General features: G+C 52.1%; 1 protein-coding gene across 1 annotated transcript in view; it reads left to right on the top strand.

Annotated features, from left to right (window-relative positions):
* SLC4A9 (solute carrier family 4 member 9) overlaps nt 1-19,647 on the top strand; it is a 52,470-nt gene that overhangs the window by 23,425 nt on the left and 9,398 nt on the right. The window contains exons 13-18 of the mRNA XM_039484609.1: nt 206-400; nt 2,039-2,152; nt 6,571-6,732; nt 15,119-15,297; nt 16,421-16,493; nt 17,360-17,428. Of these exons, the coding sequence (XP_039340543.1) occupies nt 206-400; nt 2,039-2,152; nt 6,571-6,732; nt 15,119-15,297; nt 16,421-16,493; nt 17,360-17,428 (792 nt within the window). The remainder of the gene's footprint in view (nt 1-205; nt 401-2,038; nt 2,153-6,570; nt 6,733-15,118; nt 15,298-16,420; nt 16,494-17,359; nt 17,429-19,647) is intronic.

The raw sequence follows: 19,647 nt of genomic DNA on the forward strand, positions 1-19,647 counted from the left end.
AAGTGTGCTCTCCTCCCCCACCCCTGATTGCACCACCAAGCTGCAGGGTAACTGGCCATTCTCAGCCAGTGCCCACCCACCTGTCATCTACCAATAGTGCTTGCTTGGACTCCTCTGATCCCTTCTCTTTGGCCTGTGGGGTTTTCTTCTTGTCCAGCTGGCTGGCTCTCCTCTGCCTCTGAAATGTCTCCCTCTGTCCCCACAGCAGCAGGGTCTGGAGGCTGCAAACTGGTCCCTGCTGACCCGGACAGAGTGTTTGCGAGTGGGAGGCCACCTGGTGGGGAACAGCTGTAACTACGTGCCTGACATCACCTTCATGGCCTTCACCCTCTTCTTGGGGACCTTCCTCTGCTCCATGACGCTCAAGAGCTTTAAAACCAGCCGCTATTTCCCCACAGCCGTGAGTGTTTCTCATCCCACCCCCTGATCTGCAAGCACCGAGGGCATTATGAGGAGGGTGCAGCTGTGCAAGGCTCTGTACATTTAGATGGCTTTGTGCAGACAGCTCCTGCTCCCCCTGCTGAGTGTAAGCATCTCAGCACATGCAGTACAGCTGCTACTGGCCAGCTATGGCAAGACAGCTCCAGAAATAACCCTGAAAATCAGGAGCATTGCTTTAGAAAGTTATATAAATCTCCAAGTGTTGTTCAGCCCAGCAACGTCTGACGCCCTGCAGCTCACAGAAGCGGTGCTGGTGACCTGCTGAGTGCTGTGCTCTCTCCTGGTCGCATGTATCTCACCGCAACACACGTACAGGGCCACGCCCTATAGGTCTCAGAGTGGTGGCACCAAGCGGGTAATCGGCATTATCTCCATTTCACAGACTGGGAAACTGAGGCTTGGAGAGACCGAGGCCAACATTCCCAAATGTGCTTATTGCCTGCGGGTGCCCAACAGAACACTGCTGGCAGTTTCAGGCAGGACACCTAGCAAAGGAGGCACCCAAAATCAGTGGTCCCTTTTGAAAATGTCAGCCAAGGCCACAGCGGGGGGAAGGCACACTGGGAATAGAACTCAGGGCCTCAATTCTGAGTGGGGTCAACACCACCGCAAAGGACAGTTGGGGAGCCCTCCTCATTAACACTGGGCTTCCCAGCTCCCACCCGAAAAGAAAGAAGTGCTAAAATGCTATTTAACCTTCCTGGGTTCCTCTTTGGGGTTGGGGCCTCAGCTTCACCTTCATCCTGCCCAAGAGCAATTTAGTGCATCCACCAGAATTATCCGCCCCTAATCAGGGCTAGCGGCTTCCCCTGGTGGTGGGCTGTACTGGGCACGCGTGGGAGACTGGCTTTATAAGGAAAGGCAGAGAGCCTGGGCCTTGCTGCTCACGATCCACCAGACTTTAGTCCACACTCTCCATAAATAACCTCCCCCAGCTTCCTAGTGAGCCTTCTGCAGGGTCAGAGCTAGGTTTCAGGGGTAGCTAGGTTAGTCTGTATTAGCAAAAAAAAAAAAAAAAAAAAAAAATGAAGAGTCCTTGTGGCACCTTACAGACTAACAAATGTATGTTAGTCTCTAAGGTGCCATTAGAACTAGCAGCAGGGGGCATTCAAAACACTGATTACCTCATCTCCTGCATTCCCTCCAGCCCAGTGCAGGGGGGTCATAGAATCATAGAATCATAGAATTCAAGATCAGAAGGGACCATTATGATCATCTAGTCTGACCTCCTGCAAAGTCATGGGTCACCAAGATCTCTTATGAGAGCATGAGCAAGTGCTGGCTTCATTGTGTGACGTCTCTTGCTTTTCACTGTGGGGTGTTTCTGGAGGACAGGGCCAGGGGTATCTCTGGGACGTGCAGATTGCCCCCCCGCCCCGAGCACACAACAACTAAGCATGCTTAAAGCACAGCATGGCCCAGACCGGATCCCAGATAGCAAGTGGGACACCTTTTTCACTGGGGACGGAGGGCTGTAGTTGTATATATAAGACAAAGACCCTACCAGCAGGACAGTCCCTGTAATATTGAGAGGTCTGGTCGCCCTACCTGTGGGTGTCTGATAACGCCCTCCCAATGGCTTTCTTTGCTCCCTTAGCTGAGGAAGCTAGTGAGCGACTTCTCCATCATCCTGGCCATCCTCATCTTCTGCGGGATTGATGCCATTCTGGGGCTAGAGACCCCCAAGCTCATCGTCCCCAGCGAGTTCAAGGTGAGAACTGACTGGGTAATGAGTGGGGGAAAACAGAGGAATTGCTGGGAAGGGGGGCTCACGGATGGAGAAGCGATGGAATTTGGGGAGCTGGGATGATGTATATAGGCAGTGATAATGGATTTGAGGGGAAGGAACAGTGCATGGGGCACCCACGTTAGATTCTGATGCAAACTATGCATCAGGTATAGAGGCTTTTTGCAGAGCCCATGTAGACAGGGCTGCCTGTGTGCATCTTCACTGCTAGTTCAGGGGTGCAGTGTATGGTAGGTCCCAGCATGCAAAGGGGCATCCAGGTCCCAGTAGCCAGCCTGCATTGCAAACTGGGAACTGCATTTTCTAAAGGCCTCACCCCCCACATTGACAGTGGAGATGCCTGTACTCTGTTCTGCTCCACGCAGATCAGATGCAGCTCTTGGGTTCCCATGATGTTGCCTTTCATCCCTCGGCTGGGCGAGATTTGCGAGCCCTTGCTCCTGTGAGGAGCCCTCCATGTTTCTCTCTGGGCCCGAGCTGGAGAGCGTATTCCTGGATCGCAGCCCCAAGGCTGACGCTGGGGATCCACAGGTACGCGCCCAGCAAAGCTGCTCAGTAGGCTGTCCATAGACCCACTGAGCAGTTAATTAGTCCTACGTTCGGTTGACCTGTTCTTGCTGCAAAGGACACATCATTCCTGCTGCTGATCAACCCCAGGCGCTGGAAGTGCTGCAGGGCTCATGTTGTCGGGAGACTGGATGGCTCAGGCACTGGTGCCCACAGGCAAAGATGAGTGATGCAGCTGCCTGGGGTCCCATGTCACCCCTCACTCGTAATCCTGCCTGCCAGCCAGAGCCACACCCCAAATCCCTCATCCCTGCTCTCCATGGTCTCCAGGCATTGTTACAATGGGCCCCCTGCCTCGGGCCAGCCCTGGGCTCAGGCGATGGGTAATGAAATACGAGGCGTTCCCCTTCATACTGCCTCACAGCTTCGCACTCAGCTGGAATCGGAGCAGCTGGAAGCTGTTACCCTCTGATCATGGTGATCTGATCCTGACCTGAGCTGAGTCCCTCAGTCCAGCATCTAGTGAGCCATCCACCCTACAAACTCCTCCATTGCAACTGGCACGAGCGGGCCCCCTGGCTGGCAGGCTCAGCAGAGAATCCTGCATGAGCCATGGAGAGTGAGGCCCCTAGCAAGACTGCGGGAGGTGGTGAGTGTGACGCCAGCCCGGGTGCTGGCCCCCTCTGTGGATCTAGGCACCACTCCATTCACTGTAAAAGAAAGGGATTCCATGCTGCCCAGTTCGATGCTGCTCTGGACCTGCCCCCTCTGCTCCAGGGTTTGGATGGGCCCGTGGGGGACCAGCTGCTATAAGGCCTGCCTGTCTAATTCCCTCTACCCCACTGTCTTGACTCATCTCCTTCAGCGTTAGAACTAGAGCAGGACCAAGGAGCCCTTGAACCTGCTCAGCAGCTGGATCTCAGGAGCCAACATACCAACAGGGCTAGACAGCTTGTTGAGACTCCTCTGCAGAGCTTGCAGACTGCCTGGGAATCCAAGGCAGCCCTCAGAGCATAAGGAGGAGCTCCAAAGGGAGGAGAGACCTTTGCTTGACCTCACCTCCCAGAGGGCCAGTTCAGACGGGTACCTCGCAGGCTGGGAGTGTAGGTAGTAAGGGATCCACCATCCCAGGGCCCCATGCTCTGATGCCAGAAACCCTCTCCAGAATTGTCCAGCCCATCATGGAGGTCACAAAGAAAGGAAGGGAACAAGAAACGGCACCTGAGAACTTCCCCTGGAGCGACCAGGCCTTTCCTGGCTGCAAACTCAATGCCCCCTTTGTCACCTGACGCCCCAGGCAAATTGGTAACATAAATCTGTCACACCTTCTGAGTCACAGCACCAGCTACACCTGGGCAGTGCAGGAATAGGGGCCGGATTGACAGCCCCGGGGACTGACCTCATTATGTTAGCCATGGAACAAATGGGCAATGGCAGGGCAAGCACCCTCCAGGTGCCAGCGTGCCCCACGCCTCCCAATCCTGGGCCTGCCGAGCTAGTCCAGCCAGGGGGCAATCAGGGAAAGCTGCAGTGGTGGTGTCATCACACGGAGAGCTCTCCACTCGCAACGGCACTGTAAAGTCCATCTAAGTCACCGGCCACCGGATGATAATGGCTTTCTATGACCTCTCCCTTCCCCTCCTTCCCTCGCCTGGCCAGTCTGTGGCAACCCTTCTCTTTCCAGGTCTGTTTCTCTACACTGCCCTTAAAGGTGACACGCAGACCCACTCAGTCCCCCACTGGTTGTTCAAACCTCGTTGTACAAGCCAGAGCCATGGGGCTCCGTAACCCCTCAGCTCTCCAGCCCTCCACCCCAACCGTGCAGATGGGAATGTGCGGGGCTGCATCCCACCTCGTGCATTCCCCCACATTCAAGTCGGCTCCTGAGAGCTGGGGGTATGGAACAGATCCAGAACGTGCAATGCTGTGGAGCAGGGAGAATTTTGCCTACACTAGGCCACCTTCCTCCCTGGAGTAACTCTGCTGAGTCCTCTGGGCTGACACCCGAGATCAATCTGGCCCCTGGGTTTTCCATCCAGCTCTTTCCCTTTCAGCACTCTCTGCAATTACAGGGCCAAGAGGGATCTGCAGAAAACTCAGGGACTGTGGGATTTTATAGCCCCTTACCTTGACACCACCCTCCCCGCCCAGCTCTGCAGGGTGACTTCCTTTCGGAGCTGTTCTTGTGAAGGTGGAGGGGGGAAGTGCCAGCCAGTCCCTTGATCTATAAATAACCTCAGCTTAGCAACTGGACACAAACTAAACAGTCATGTAATCATGCAAATGATGCCACAGCACGCAGCAAAGCAGGAGACACCAGCTCAAGTCTGGGCTTGGGTTCCCTCCCCCCCAGGCCTGGGTGTTGAAAGGAATTAGCAGAGGCTTCAGAGCTAGTGTGCAGGCTCTATGGCGGCCCATAGCTCCCTGTTAGGCGGATTGTGCATCAGGTTAATGAGGGAGCCACTTGCCCGTTCTCCAAGCTGGAGGCAAAGTGCCACCTGGCAAATGTGGGGGGAAATGCCAGGCCTGAAAGGACATCTGTAATGATTAGGGCCCCTGGCAGCTTCCCTCCATAGATCTCAAAGGGTATTTCTTAATTAAAGCACATGAAGCACCCCTGAGGCCAGAAGGTCCTATTATCCCCATTTTAGAGATGCTTTCACTGTGGAATTATGCCTAAGATCGTATTTTGTCAGTGGAAGAGCTGGGAATGGAGAACGGGAGATATCGCCCACACTCCTGCTCTAACCACTGTCCCATGCTGCTCTCTCTACCTGCATATTTTTAAAGCACTGGGTCTTTTCGCATTCGTCATCTTTTTCTAGATTCTCCATACCTACCTTCTTACCATGGATATAGGGCTCTATTGCATTTGCCCTACTGGGCCTGGTTTTCAGACCCCAGGGAGACATGTAGAAAGGTGTGCACAAATTTGTGCCTGATTTGTATGTGTACTGACGCAGGCACCTACATGGATCTGGATTTGCATGAATACACGGCCAGACAGACATCTTCACTAGACAGACAGCCCATGGGTATGTGAAAACCAGGCCCACAAAGGCTGCCATGAAACTAGCGTTACCAGCACTCACAATTGCAAATTTAGTACTTTTCTTCAAACCCTAGCTCCTGGTGTCATGTGAATACAGGACAATTCCAGCTTTCATTTAAAAAAATAAGTGTTGCTAGCCCTCGTGGTGGCAGAAAAAAGCTTGAAAATGTGACTCCAGCAGGCAAAGAAAAAGCCCCCCCCCCCCATTTTTTTTATTATTTTCTAAAAATCTCATGATTTTAAATCAGTTTTTGTGGGCCTGACTCATGATTTCTGAATGTTGGGTTGGTACCAATGTGAGACCATGGCCTGGATCCCTCCCCATGTGCCGTGCAACAGGAGTAGCTGACTACACAGGACTGGCCCCATCTCCCGGGGCAGGACTGATGCCCTTGCACAACAACAGGGAACAGTGGCTGTTGGTTAACGTTAATCAGCTGGAGCATGGCCAGGAGCGAGCACAGATGGGGCTGTTCACAAGCATCCAGGGCTCAGCTTGGGACTTGCTTACTGCCTCTTGGGGCCTGGCCACTGCCATGGTGCAGAGCACAGATCGCCATTCCAGTTAGTCAGGAGAAGCATTTTCCCCCAGATGCAAAATTGTACAATGGCCAGGGAGAGGGGAGTGAGGGTTCCCTTTGCTCTGAAGCATCGTTTGTTGGCCATTGCTGGTGACCTAGTGGAGAACCGTCTGGGCCAGTGGTCTGACCTGCCCAGCCCATCCCATCCCAATGGGCTGTTGCCCAAAGTGCTCTTTGCCCATTAGTATGTGCAGTGCAGGGTGCTGTAATGTACAATCTGACCTCTTGCACTCCCCGTGCAGCCCACAAACTCCCAGCGAGGCTGGGTCGTGTTTCCCTTGGGAGTGAACCCCTGGTGGGTTTGCCTGGTCTCCGCAGTGCCTGCCGTTCTGGTCATCATCCTCATCTTCATGGACCAGCAAATCACCGCCGTCATCCTCAACCGCAAAGAATACAGGCTCCAGGTCAGTGTGGGGCAGGCCAGCCAGGGCATGGCAGGAGGCTGGCGGTGGGGATCTGGGTGTAGTGGGAGGCTGGCAGTGCAGGGCAGACCGGCCCAGGGATGGCGGGAGGCTGGAGGTGCTGGGGATCTAGGTATAGTGGGAGGCTGGCAGTGTGGGGCAGGCCTGCCTGGGGATGGTGGGAGGCTGGCAGTGCAGGGCAGGCCGGCTTGGACATGATAGGAAATTGGCAGTCCTGGGGATTTGGGCATGGTGGGAGGCTGGTGATGTGGGACAGGCTGGCCCAGGCATGGCAAGAGGCTGGCAGTATGGGGCAGGCCAGCCCGGGCATGGCGGGAGGCTGGCAGTGTGGGGCAGGCCAGCCCGGGCATGGCGGGAGGCTGGCAGTGTGGGGCAGGCCAGCCTGGGCATGGCGGGAGGCTGGCAGTGCGGGGCAGGCCAGCCCGAGCACGGCAGGAGGCTGGTGGCATGGGGAAGGCCGACCTGGGGATGGGAGGATGGGCTGTATTAGAGGGAATCACATAGGCTTGTGCCCTGTTCAACACCTTGCGGGTTTCCTTAATCCCAGGGCTCCAGGGAAACAGTCGTGTCTGCCCAGAAATTGGCAGCCGGTAGGTTAAATCCCATCTGTTCTAGGGGCTCTGAGGGGCGGGGCTCGGGTTGCCAACTTTCTAATTGCACAAACCCAAACACCCTTGCCCCGCCCCCTTCCCTGCCCCTGCCCCTGCCCCAGCAAGGCCCTGACCCTTGTCTAGCTCCCTCTCCGAGGCTCGGTGCCCCACTCACACCATCCACCCCCCTCTGTCGCTCACTCTCCCCCATCCTCACTTGCTCATTTTTGCTGGGCTGGTGCAGGGGGTTGGGGTCCAGGAGGGGGTGAGGGTGTTGGCCGGGGGTGCGGGCTCTGAGGTGGGGCCACAGATGAGGGGTTTTGGGTGCAGGAGGGGGCTCCGGGCTAGTGGGGTGGGGCCAAGGGCTTCAGAGTGTGGGAGGGGGCTCCAGGCGGAGGCAGGGGATTGCGGTGTGGGAGGGGGTATGGGCTCTGGGCTGGGGGTGTGGGCTCTGGGGTGGGGCCAGAAATGAGGGGTTCAGGGTACAAGAGGGGAATCTGGGCTGGGGCAGGGGGCTGTGGTGCAGGAAGGGGTGAGGGCTCCGGCTGGGGGTGCAGGCTCTGGGGTGGGGTGAGGAATGAGGGGTTTAGGGTGCAGGTGGGGGATCCAGGCTGGGGCAGGTGGTTGGGATGTGGGAGGGGTTTCAGGGTGCAGGCTCTGGGCAGCGCTCACCTCAGGTGGCTCCACAGAAGCGGCGACATGTCCCTCAGCTCCTACGTGGAGGCATGGCCAGATGGCTCTGCACACTGCCGCTGCCCCCGCAGCTCCCACTGGCCGCTGTTCTCCACCAATGCAAACTGCAGAGTTGGCGCTTGGGTGGGGCAGGGGCAGCACATGGAGCCTCCGTGGCTGCCCCTATGCCTAGGAGCCAAGGGACATGTCACCGCTTCTGGAGAGCTGCATGGAGCCAAATAGGGAGCCTGCCAGCCCCGCGCCAACTGGACTTTTAACGGCCTGGTCAGCGGTGCTGACTGGAGCCACCAGGATCCCTTTTCAACCAGGCATTCCGGTCCAAAACCAGACACCTGGTCACCCTAGGTGGGGCTCCTTGCAGGCTCTGATCTGGAACCTTGCCCTAATGCACGGAGGGCAGGGCTGGGGAGGCATTGGGTGCAGGGGCCCTGCTCTAGGCTAGTCTCCCAAGCATTGGTGTCCAATGCAGTGTGAAGGGCTGGATTATCACGGGGTCACCTCCCCTGGGTTAAAGCGAATCAGACAGGAAAGGCTGATAATGCCAGGTCTCCATGTTAACAGGAGATGCAGCTTGCTGGTATTGTGTAGTGATGGGCACAGTGAGGTCTGTCTCTGAATGGAGTTCTGCCTCAGCGAGCCAGGCCCCAGAAGGGGGATGGGTGCCTGCAGAGCTGGGGAGGGGCATGTTGCAGCTGCTCCCTGGCCCAATTTCTATCAGCATGAAGAATCTGGACTAATGCAAAACCAAATCCAACCCGGGGGCTGTCTGTGGGCTGGTGAAGGGCTCTCCCAGGGGAGTGCTGGGCCCTGCATGCCTGTCCCTGCATTTGAGGACATGGGGACATTTGAAAACAAAGGTATTATGCAAAATCAATGCACTGGCGGGGGGAGGGGCGCTTTCTTCCCCCCTCCCCTTGTCAGAGGGGAGGGAGCCAGGAATTCTCCCAGCTAATTGCCTGGTGGAGGCTCTCAGCCACTCAGGGACTGATCCTGTGAGGAGGTCACAGCCTCTGGCAAGGTGCTGAGTATTCTCAGTTGGCCCTGAAGTCACTGGGAGATGAAGTCACTCAGCAGTTCACAAGATCGAGCCCTTAGCTTGGGTCACGACAAAGCCCCTAAATCCACAGAGACCTCTAAACACAGTGCTCTCCACATGACATCCCTCTGAGCCCTGGGACCCCTGGCAAAGCAAGGGCCAGCTCCTCCCATCATCCAGGGAATGAAGGGCTTCCCCAGAGCCTTTCATGCTAGGATCTCAGCCCGCTTCTCCAATGCCAGGCCGCGTTGTCAGCTCCATTTTACAGCTGGGAAAAGTGAGGCCCAGAGAGACTAGTGACTTGCCCAGAGTTACACAGTGAATCAGTCAGGACTAAATGCCCAGTCTCCAGCCTCCCAGTGTCCTGATCTAAAACTAGGCCACACTGTCTCCCTTCAGACGATGCCAGCAAGGGACCTTTTCTTTGTGTTCCTCCCCTAGTCTCCCTAGCTTAGCTGCCTGTCTGTCCCTAGCATCCTGTGGCATCATTTGCCACAGGCACTGACATCCCAGTTGAACGTACTAGCAGGAACCTGTCTGGTTGAGAGAGTGCCAGCTTTCTCGCTGACATTGCTCTGCCGCTTGGCCCCGCCTTACCTAGGGCTGGGCCCTGCTGGCACTTGTTTTTCTCATGAGGTGTACTGAGGTTTTCCCTAACCTGCTCGCACAGGCACAAACTCAGAGCCAAGGACAAAGCCTTCTCCAATCATCAGACCTTGTGCTAAGACAAACAGGTTCATTGGGCCTGGGAACGCACCTGGGTTTTGTTCGGCTGAGCTGGGATTGTGACTTATCCGATTGCTCTTGCTGTGCTTGTTCACCTCTCTGATGCATATCAGCTGCCCTCTGAAGGCATCTCCTTAAGAGTTACCAGCAGGAAGATACCCAGTCTCCTTCCTCCCTGGAACAAACCCCTGCAGCAGCTGTTGTGTTAGTCCGACTTCCCTGCCTGGTTCTGAAGGCTGGAGCGAAACGGCCAGCTTAGCTTTGGGGAAGAGAAGGAGAAATGAGCTGCAGTGCCAGAACTAGGTACAAGTAGGCCCTAGTAAACAAGCCCTGCTGCATTCGGCAGGAAGCCTCCAGAGGCTATGGCACAGGCTAGACTCACCCCCTAGAGCCAGATGAATGGTGGCAGAAACGGATTTGGGAATAACTTGGCAGAAAAAAGTACTGAGCTCAGTTCCCTGTGATTCCTGGGGTCAGAGCATAGTGTTTGTTCTTTGGGGATGTCTCCATGTGGATTCCGTTCTGGACTGTGGATGTGCTTCATGCACGTGAGCCTGGAGTCTGGATAGCAGTGTCTGTTGGGGCGCACCTGTGCTGTGCATGTCCTCCTACCCCCTGCCAGCTGACAGAATACCGTCACCATCCTTCAGTTCCTGCTTACAGCCCATGGCAGCAAGATGGAACCAAACCTGCTGCCTCTTCATGCTCTCTTGTCGTGCAGTTACTTAGGGTTCATTCCCTTAAAATGACATTCTTTCCTTCCTCAAACTTTTTTATTATTGTTTTGTTTTGGCCACCACTACCGCCTCATATGGCAGACTCAAAGCCTGCCAGTCCTGGGATGGTCCCATTCCTGGCCCTGCCAGGCAGAACTGCTGTTTATTTTGTTTAGGTGAGAGCCCCCCACCCCCATGCCTGACCAGCTCTATCTGCTGGTCTTTCTTGCCAAGAAGGAGAAACACCCAGGAGACATGAGACTAAAACCTTTTCTTCTGGAGCAGTCTAGGAGGGGCACTTTGGCACCCAGCAGAATGAACATCCAGCTCCAAGTCAGGCCCATTCACTTCAAAATCCACGTCATCAGTGCCCCTGTCAGCCAGGCTGTGACTCCTAAAACCAGCACCAGTGTCTATACCCCCGCCTTGAGGTGGAAGCCCTTCAGATTCTAACCTCAGACCAGAGAGAGAGAGAACCCACATACTTCCAGTAACAACCTGATAATTATTTTCCAAGAAAGGAACCCAGGTTCTCTTGAAGGAAACCACCTGCTTACAGGCTTTTTACAGGCTCAAGACTGGTTTGTGGTTCTCGAACTCCAGGATGCCGATTTCTGTATCGGGACCCATCTGGCCCATAAAAAGGTCACATTTCACAGTAGGGCCCAGCCACTATCAATACCATGTCATTAACAGTGAGAGTCTTCACAAAATGCATGGCTGTGGTGGCCACAGATGTAAGGAGACAAGGCATTCTCGTCTATCCATATCTAGATGATTGGCTGATCAAAGGCAGGTCTCATCAGGATGTTACCACAGCCCTAAACATAGATTGTGACCTGTTCAGGGAGTTGGACCTGATAGTAAACTACAAAAAGTAATCGCTCAACCGTTCACAGAAGATAGAGTTCATAGGCGCTCTCATCAACTCAAATTGGCAAAGGCATATCTTCCAGAAGAAAGATTTCAGTCTATACAGACAATATCCAACAACAAGATACATCCGTCAATTACATTGAGAAGCTGTCTCAAACTTTTAGGCCACATGTCATTTTGCACATGTGACACCACTAGCCCAACTTCACCTATCCCTGTTACAGGACTGGGCTGAGGTCAGTGTGTCCCTATGAGACATCAAATGGACATGTATGTCATGATCCCAGCTCATATCCTGCCATCACTAGGATCAGGGGTGGGCTCTAGGAATTTGGCCATCCCAAGCAGGGCGGCACGCCGCAGGGGGCGCGCTGCCGGTCGCCGGTCCCGTGGTTCCGGGGGACCTCTTGCAGACGTGCCTGCGGAGGGCGCGCTGGTCCCGCGGCTCTGGTGGAGCATCTGCAGGCATGTCTGCGGGAGGTCCACCCGAGCCGCGGGACCAGCAAACCCTCCGCAGTCATGCCTGCGGGAGGTCCGCTGGTCCCGCGGCTCCGGTGGACCTCCCGCGGGCATGACTGCGGAAGGTCCGCCGGAGCCGCCTGCCGCCCTGCCGGCAAAATGCCGCCCCAAGCGCGCGCTTGGCGTGCGGGGTCTGGAGCCGGCCCTGACTAGGATGATGGACAGACTCACAGAATGTGTGGAGAAGAGTACCCTACTCTGCCTCTCCTCCTCCAAAGACACTGATCAGAGATCACATCGGGAACAGGGTGGGGTGCTCACTGGAACCATCTCCAAATACAGGGAGTGTGATCCCAGCAAGAGATCGAACTGCATATAAACCTCTTGGAACGCAGGACAATCAGGTTAACCTGCAAAGCATACCTGCCAGCCTTAAGAAATTACAGCACACAGAACCCAACAGACAGCACATTTGCAATATATCTAAACAAGAGGGGAGTTGCCCATTCCTCACCACTGTGCCAAGAGGCACTCAAACTATGGACTTGGCGTTGACTTCCTAGGATTACTCCAATTGCTTTTGTCTCCCAGCAGCCAACAGCAAATTGGGGACAGATTGTCTGCTAAAACAATTATGGTCTCTGAAGAGCACCATCCTCAGACTGAGATTTCATCAGTGAGGAAATTCCACCACACAAAACATGATGTGTCTAGTCTTTTGCTCCAGAGTAGGCATGAACCCAGGCTGTGTGCAAGACACTGAATCCAGGTCTCATGTATGCATTTTGACCCCTCCCTCTGATACCCAGGGGGAAAGGGAAAATCAGTCAGGATACAGCTACACCAATCCTGATTGTCCGAGGCAGTTATGGCTGATATCTCGCCTCCGAATGTCAACACAGCCTCCGATGGCACTTCCAGACCGTCCAGACATAATATCACAGAGCTGAGATCAAATTCTTCACCCAGACCCAAACTCATTACACGATGGCCCAGATGCTGGCTGGTGAAGTGCTACTGACTGTTCCCATGACAAGTCCTACTGCACAGCAGGAAGCCCTCCACAAGGAAAACCTGCTCCTCGAAGTGGAGAAGGCTTTCAGTTTGGGCAGCCCAGCACAACCTTGATGCATTGGAACCCCCTGTTCCCAAGATCTTTGATTACGTCCTGTACCTGGAATTCTCTGGACTCTCATTCAGTTCAACGAAGGTCCATTTTGCAGTGATTTTGCCATGCCATCCTCTCTTCCAGTCAGGCCCAGTATTCTCCCATCCTGCTGTTTCTAGGTTTTTAAAAGGATTGCTTCACACTTATCCACCAATCAGGGAGCTCCAACCTACCTGGGATCTCCATATTGTCCTTTCTGGTCTCCTGGAGCCCCATATTTGAGCCTTTTTCTGAAAGCTGTCTACACCACCATACTCGCAAGATGGCCATCACACCAGCATGTGAGCCCTGAGCTCTCCTTGCCCATCCTCCTTCCACACATTCCACAGGTGGTGGTGAGCCCTCATCCCAAGTTTATTCCCAAAGATGGCTTGGACTTTGAGTTAACTCAATCTATTCATTTTCTCTCCCTCACCCGCAAGCCACGCTGCTTCCTCAGAGAGAAAAAACTTCAGACCTTGGATGTCTCAAGGGCTTTGCTAAATTGCCTGGATAGGCCGAAGGGCTTTGTCCTGTCTCCCCTGCTGTGCTTCTGGAGCCATTTCTTCCAAGAGAGTGTCTACATGGATCACCCAGTGCAATTCAGGCTGCTCTCACATGATTGAGGGGATATTCCTCTGAGTATCAAAGCTTAGGCTGCCTCTTCTGTGAATTTCAGCAACATGCCCATACCTGAGATCTTCAAGGCAGCCATGCAGAGTCATACCCCCTCACCTTCATTAACCATGATTGCCCTCAGCGTGGCTGCGAGATAGGACAGCAGACAAAACATCCCAAAGAAGCACAGTTACCACAAGGTGTGTTATTATTCTTTATCCTCAAGGAGTCGGGCTGCTGCTGGGTAGCTGTGAAAATGTTCCAAAATCCCAAATTTTAGCATGAATGATTTTTTATCTGTAAATTTGTAGTGGAGAGCACATTATGTGTGATTCATTAGCCCCCTGTTCAGTACATCCAACCAGGATCAGGGACAAAATGTGACTTAAGCAACCAACCCCACCCCACTAATATAGTGACTAGAGCAGAGGAGGTGAACAATTTGTGAACAATCCATGCTTTATGGATGATTGTTCCACAGCAAATCCTACTGAAGAATGAATACATGTGCATTATATTGGGATTTGATTACAAATGACAGGCTAACCAGAAAGAGGACTAGGTACATAATTAGACTCTGTCAGCTCAGGTCTTCACAGTGACTATGGTCATCACTCTACAATGCTAGTATTTTTATTTATAAGCCTTTGTAGCTTTCAGACAGACCAATGAACAGAAACAAAAAAGAACCAGAAACCATGAAGAGAAATATACCATCCATGAATAGTCTCAACAGACAGCATTAATAGCGGCTACCTTGTTATATAGAGACACTGGTCACTGGAATGTAGGGTGCACATGCATTCTGACTGGATCAGAAATTGGATCTCATCCTACACCTTGAGCCAATCAAGAACTAACAGGATCCTGACTGTATACATTTTCTTCTGTTTTCATTGAATTACTGCGAGCCAGTTGGCTTCAGGGGGCAGTAGGGGTGGGGCGGGGGGAGATTGTTTAATTATTTCCCTGTAGGTTAACTTTTTTTCCCCAAACATATATCAAGGGATCATTGTCCACTAGATAGCAAGCTGATTGCCTAATTGGTTGGTGATGCTTGAGGGGCCAGATTTTTAAAGGTATTTAGGCACCTAAAGATGTGGATAGGTGTCTAGTGGGATTTGCAAAACCCCCAGGGCACCTGACTCCCAGCAATTTCCACCAGCAAAAATGAGACCCTTCCCACATGACCATCCCATGGTTAAAAGTCTTAGGATAGGCCTGGCAGTGTGAGCTGAAGATAAGATAAGGTTGTGTTGGCCCAAGGGAGGAAGCAAATCCCAGAGTCAAGGGTTCTTCACTGAGAATGTCCTACCCTCAGCCTCTAGCTAGGGTCTGTCAGTTCAGGTGCCTCCGCAGAGCCCAACTCCCCAGCAATGGCCCTTGGCTACATGCACAGAGCTCCTGCTACAGCCAGTAGGATCCATTGGAAACAAGCTGTAACCCTTGATTCCCCATTCCCTGCAGGCTGATGTCTCTCTGAGCACTGATGTGTCTCTCATTCCAGAAAGGGGCAGGTTTTCACCTGGATTTATTCTGCGTTTCCCTTCTGATGATCCTCACATCTGTGACGGGTCTCCCCTGGTATGTGTCCGCCACCGTCATCTCCCTGGCCCACATGGACAGCCTGAAAAAGGAGAGTACAACTTCTGCACCAGGAGAGCAGCCCAAGTTCCTGGGAATCAGGTATTGTTCCCCCCTCCCATTAAGCAAAACCACCTTGACAATTCCAGCTGGCGTGCTCTCCAAGGGCCAGGCTGACCCTGGAATTCCAGTGCTGAGTCGTGGTGAGCTCTATGGTGAATATTATTGGTAGAAATCACTAAACAACAAAGGGAAAATGTGTTCTGCTGATGATCTGGTTCTGGAAGTGCTCTGGGAATTGTCTTCCCAGCCAACCTGACTCCATGCTTCGGAGTGCAGGGTGCTACGTGAGTGAGGAAAGAAGCTCCCCTTCCCCAGCTCCTCACTGCACAGTTGGCCAGCTGAATTACGGGGGAATTTTGCATTCCTCTAAAGTACCAGGTACCAGCCACTGCTGCAGGTTGGGATTTTGGAACAGACATGTCGCTGATGTATAGAAAATGAATGAATGGATGGGCACGCAATCAGATCCATCTGTCTGTCTAGTAGACAGTCAACTGGGAGTTTTGTGTTGACTAGATGCTCTCTATTCACTGGGCAGAGCTACATACTGTGCTACAACAGCAAGTACTAAGTGTGCATGGATTTTTTATTACCAGTTTTCACACCATGCTAAGGCACAGCTGTCTGTGCAATAAGGCCATCGTATAGTGTGCTTGTAACCCCATACAATTCCCGAACAGTCCTTTGTCACTGTGCTGCAGGAGCCAATGACAGGGAAAAGTCTAGGGCGATGGCAGAAGTTTTTTTCTTGACTCTTAGACATCATTTCTCCTTTTGCAATGCCTAGTTTGACTCTGAGGTAGGGAAGTGAAGGCTGGTGCTTCATAGCACCTGGTTCAGAGAAGAATAGCAAAGCAGAACAGGGGTTTCTGCACAAGCTCTTCCCAGATGATGCCTGCAGCTCTATTTGTAGCACCTGTGTGCAGTTCCTTGCTTTGTTCACATTCAAGTTAGCCCTAGAGGCAAAGCGGAAACGGAGCATTAGCAGAGGCTTAGGGGATACTACAGACAGGGCTACTTGCAGCTAGGGCATCTTTGTACGGCACTGGAGCAGTGCACTGGCTGTTCTGCTCTGTATCTCTGGCCATAGATTGGAACGGGTAAGAGCTGTGGTTCAAACATGAAATACAAAGTGTCTAACAGCAGGAGTGTTTGTCTGCAGGGAGCAGAGACTGACTGGCCTGGTGGTCTTTATCCTCACTGGAGTGTCGGTTTTTTTGGCCCCGGTTCTCAAGGTAATAAAGCATTTTTGGTTGACGTCATTATTATAGAAGTGGGAAAAGGTTGGACTATCAGTTAATTTTCACTCATCTAAGCCCAAGAAAGTACCATTCACCATCCCATATTGTAATGGATGACTTGCACTCCCCCATCATCTTCCAGCCACAGCTCCTCCTCCAATTCACCCTCTCCTGTGCCATCTTCACTTCCTATTTTCCATATACAGGCCAAAGACCTCTCTCCACCATCCCCATTCCTGTGCTTATCAAGAGACCACAGCATGGTCACATTTTACCCTCCTCATACAGTCCCCATACACTCTCCACTCTATACTGCTCCACTACGGTATGTCTACACTTGGAATGGGAGGTGTAAATTCCAGCCTGAGGCGACATACCCACAAAATACAACAAAACCGTAGTGATCCTACCTATGATTTGTCATCAGATGGACAATTCAGGGTATAGTGGGGGCATGGGGGCAGAGTTAAGGGTGTTTGTGGAACCTTTATTCAGAATTTCCTGACTTCCAAATTTTTGTGCTTTGAAAATTTTCTCTTACAGCAGAATTTCCTGGTTTTCAAATATTTGGATTTTGATACCCACAACTTTCTAGCAAGTTGTTTTCTGCAGTAGCTAATCTGTCTTTACCACCATAATGATATCTTAACCAAGTGTTCTGCGTAGGAATATATCCAAAGTTTGAATTCCTTATAACTCAAGCAATAACCATAAAACTAAACTGCTGTGTCTGAAATGAAACAACCAAATGGGCCAGCCATACTTGAAGACTGATCTTATCGAAGATGATTACATTCTATAAGTTTTTGTAAGGAAAGCTACATCTGACCATGCTGATGCTTCTCACTTGATTTCTCCAGTATATCCCTATGCCTGTGCTGTATGGAGTCTTTCTGTACATGGGCGTGGCCGCTCTTAACAGTATCCAGGTGAGTACAGATCCACAGAGGTCAATCACCTTGACATTTCTGCACCAGTTTCTCAATGTTCTCAATATGTGGGTTGAATTCAGGGGATGTAACATTTTTGCTCAGTTCCAGCGCTAGCCATACGTTGTGGCATGGGGGCTTATTTATAAACTTGTTAATGTTTCGGGGGGAGGTGAGATGATGACATCACAAATGTATTGCGCAGGTCATCCCAAACAAATGCTGATAAACCCCCTATCCCACTACCCTGGGTATTGTCTAGGTGTCCCATCTGTTACAGAAAACCTATTGTAGAGAATTTAAACACACACATTTATTAGGGTGATTTTCTGTGTCTTCTCACCAATAAAGGTGGGTGTTTGGGGGTATGCCTACACAGCAAAAAAAAAAAATCCCACGGCAGCAAGTCTCAGAGCCTGGGTCAGCTGACTTGGACACATGCTGCGGGGCTCAAAATAGCAGTGTTAGATGCTTGGGCTGGAGCCCGGGCTCTGAGACCAAGCAAAGGGTGTGGATCTGAGTGCCATGTCTCCAGCCTGCGTGAGAAACATCTTTACTGCTATCTGTAGCCCCATAGCATGAGCCCCACCACCCTGGGTCAGTTGAGCCAGGTTCTGAGACTTGCTGCTGTGGGTTTTTGTTTTTTTGTTTGGTTTTTTGGGTTCCTGGTGCAGGGCTGGCTTTTGCCTTTCCTGGGCCCTAGGGTGGTGTGATTTCAAGGGGGAAATTCCACATTTGGAGGGAGAGGAGGGAAAATTTCTGGGGCAGGTTGACAAAAGGAGGCTGGTTGGAGCTGCACTGGGCACTGGAACATTAGAAAGAGTCCCATGGAGCTCGATTAGGGAGCAGAGTGCAGGCAAGGCACTCAAAGGCGTATGCTAGAGAAATGTGCCCCAAGATGGTGCCATTTATCATGGATAGGCATCACGCCCTAAGATGGGTAGAGGGGTGTGAATGGGGATGGATGGATAGATTTTATCACTTAGATAGAGGAAAGGTGATATTAAAAGAGCCATGTAATAAACGGCATTTATATTACATCTTTGAATGCCTCAACTGCCCTATTGCCAATATTCCAACCCTCTGGACAATTTCAAACTGCTATGGGTTTTTTGTTTGTTTGTTTCTGTAGAAAAATGTCCTGCCCCAGAAATCTCTCTTTCTTTCCCTAAATGGGGCATTTCCCCCCAAAATGACCCCACCTTGAGGCATGGGATGGGAAATATCCATCCCGAACCTGTGCCAGGTTGGAAGCCTGGCATTCTGCAAATTGTTAGTGCTAGAAGCTGGAGGTTTATCTGATTGGAAAGGGGAGGTTCCCAGCTTTCTAACAGGGGACACAGCATGGAAGGGTCTGAGATATCAGTCCTTGAAATCACAATATTTATAGAAAAGCTATTTTAGGCCAGGTTTAGATGCATCTAACATTCCCCTTGTTTGTAGGCAGCCAGCTCCCACTGTTGGACCCATGGATTCACTGTACAAATAAAAGAAATACACCCTTTCTAAAACACTCTGAAAATAGCTGGTCTGTAGCACATGTGGCAGATGGCGGAGTGGGGGTGGTAGAAAGGGTTTATTGGCTTTGGTTTGGCATGACCTGCCTAACTCGCTTGTGATTTCAGCATCCCAGTCTCATGCCAATAAAACTGTTCTGCCCCCCTGCCCATCAGGTATTCCCTATTAGCGGTGGGTCTGTCGAGGGCTCATATGTTACAGCAAAGCTATTGGAGAAAGGTCTTTAGAGAGTCCTTTACAAATGGCCTGTCCTAGCCCTCATTTGTCTGTCCCAACTCTAAAGAGACCCAGCCAGCATCTAAACTGATCCGAGTGCCTGGTCTCAGTGCTACCGCGCTGGAGGGGCTGTGCTAGAGCCGAGAAGCTGCCAGCACAAGCACTCTAGAAACAGTGCCAGCATGGAGGAGCTGGTGCCAGGGCGCTTTGCTTTTAGCTGGGACTTTCTGTCTCCAGAGTCTTTTCATTTTGCTCTTAGCCCAACGGGGCAGTTGCTGTAATGATTAACCCCTCTGTGCTCACTGAACTTAGCAGGCTGAAATAACAGGAGACAACTCTGGGAGATGGTATGGTTAGAGGTGACTGGCGAAGGATGAGACAAGTCAGGTTTCAGCCCTTCTCTGCATCATTGTGATGAATAATAAGGCCTCAGAGAAGCAGCAGCTGGAAGGATAAGGGTTTTGGTGGGAGGGGATTTTTAGTTT

This window comes from Mauremys reevesii, linkage group 8, assembly GCF_016161935.1.
Source record: "Mauremys reevesii isolate NIE-2019 linkage group 8, ASM1616193v1, whole genome shotgun sequence".
Taxonomy (NCBI): Eukaryota; Metazoa; Chordata; order Testudines; family Geoemydidae; genus Mauremys; species Mauremys reevesii.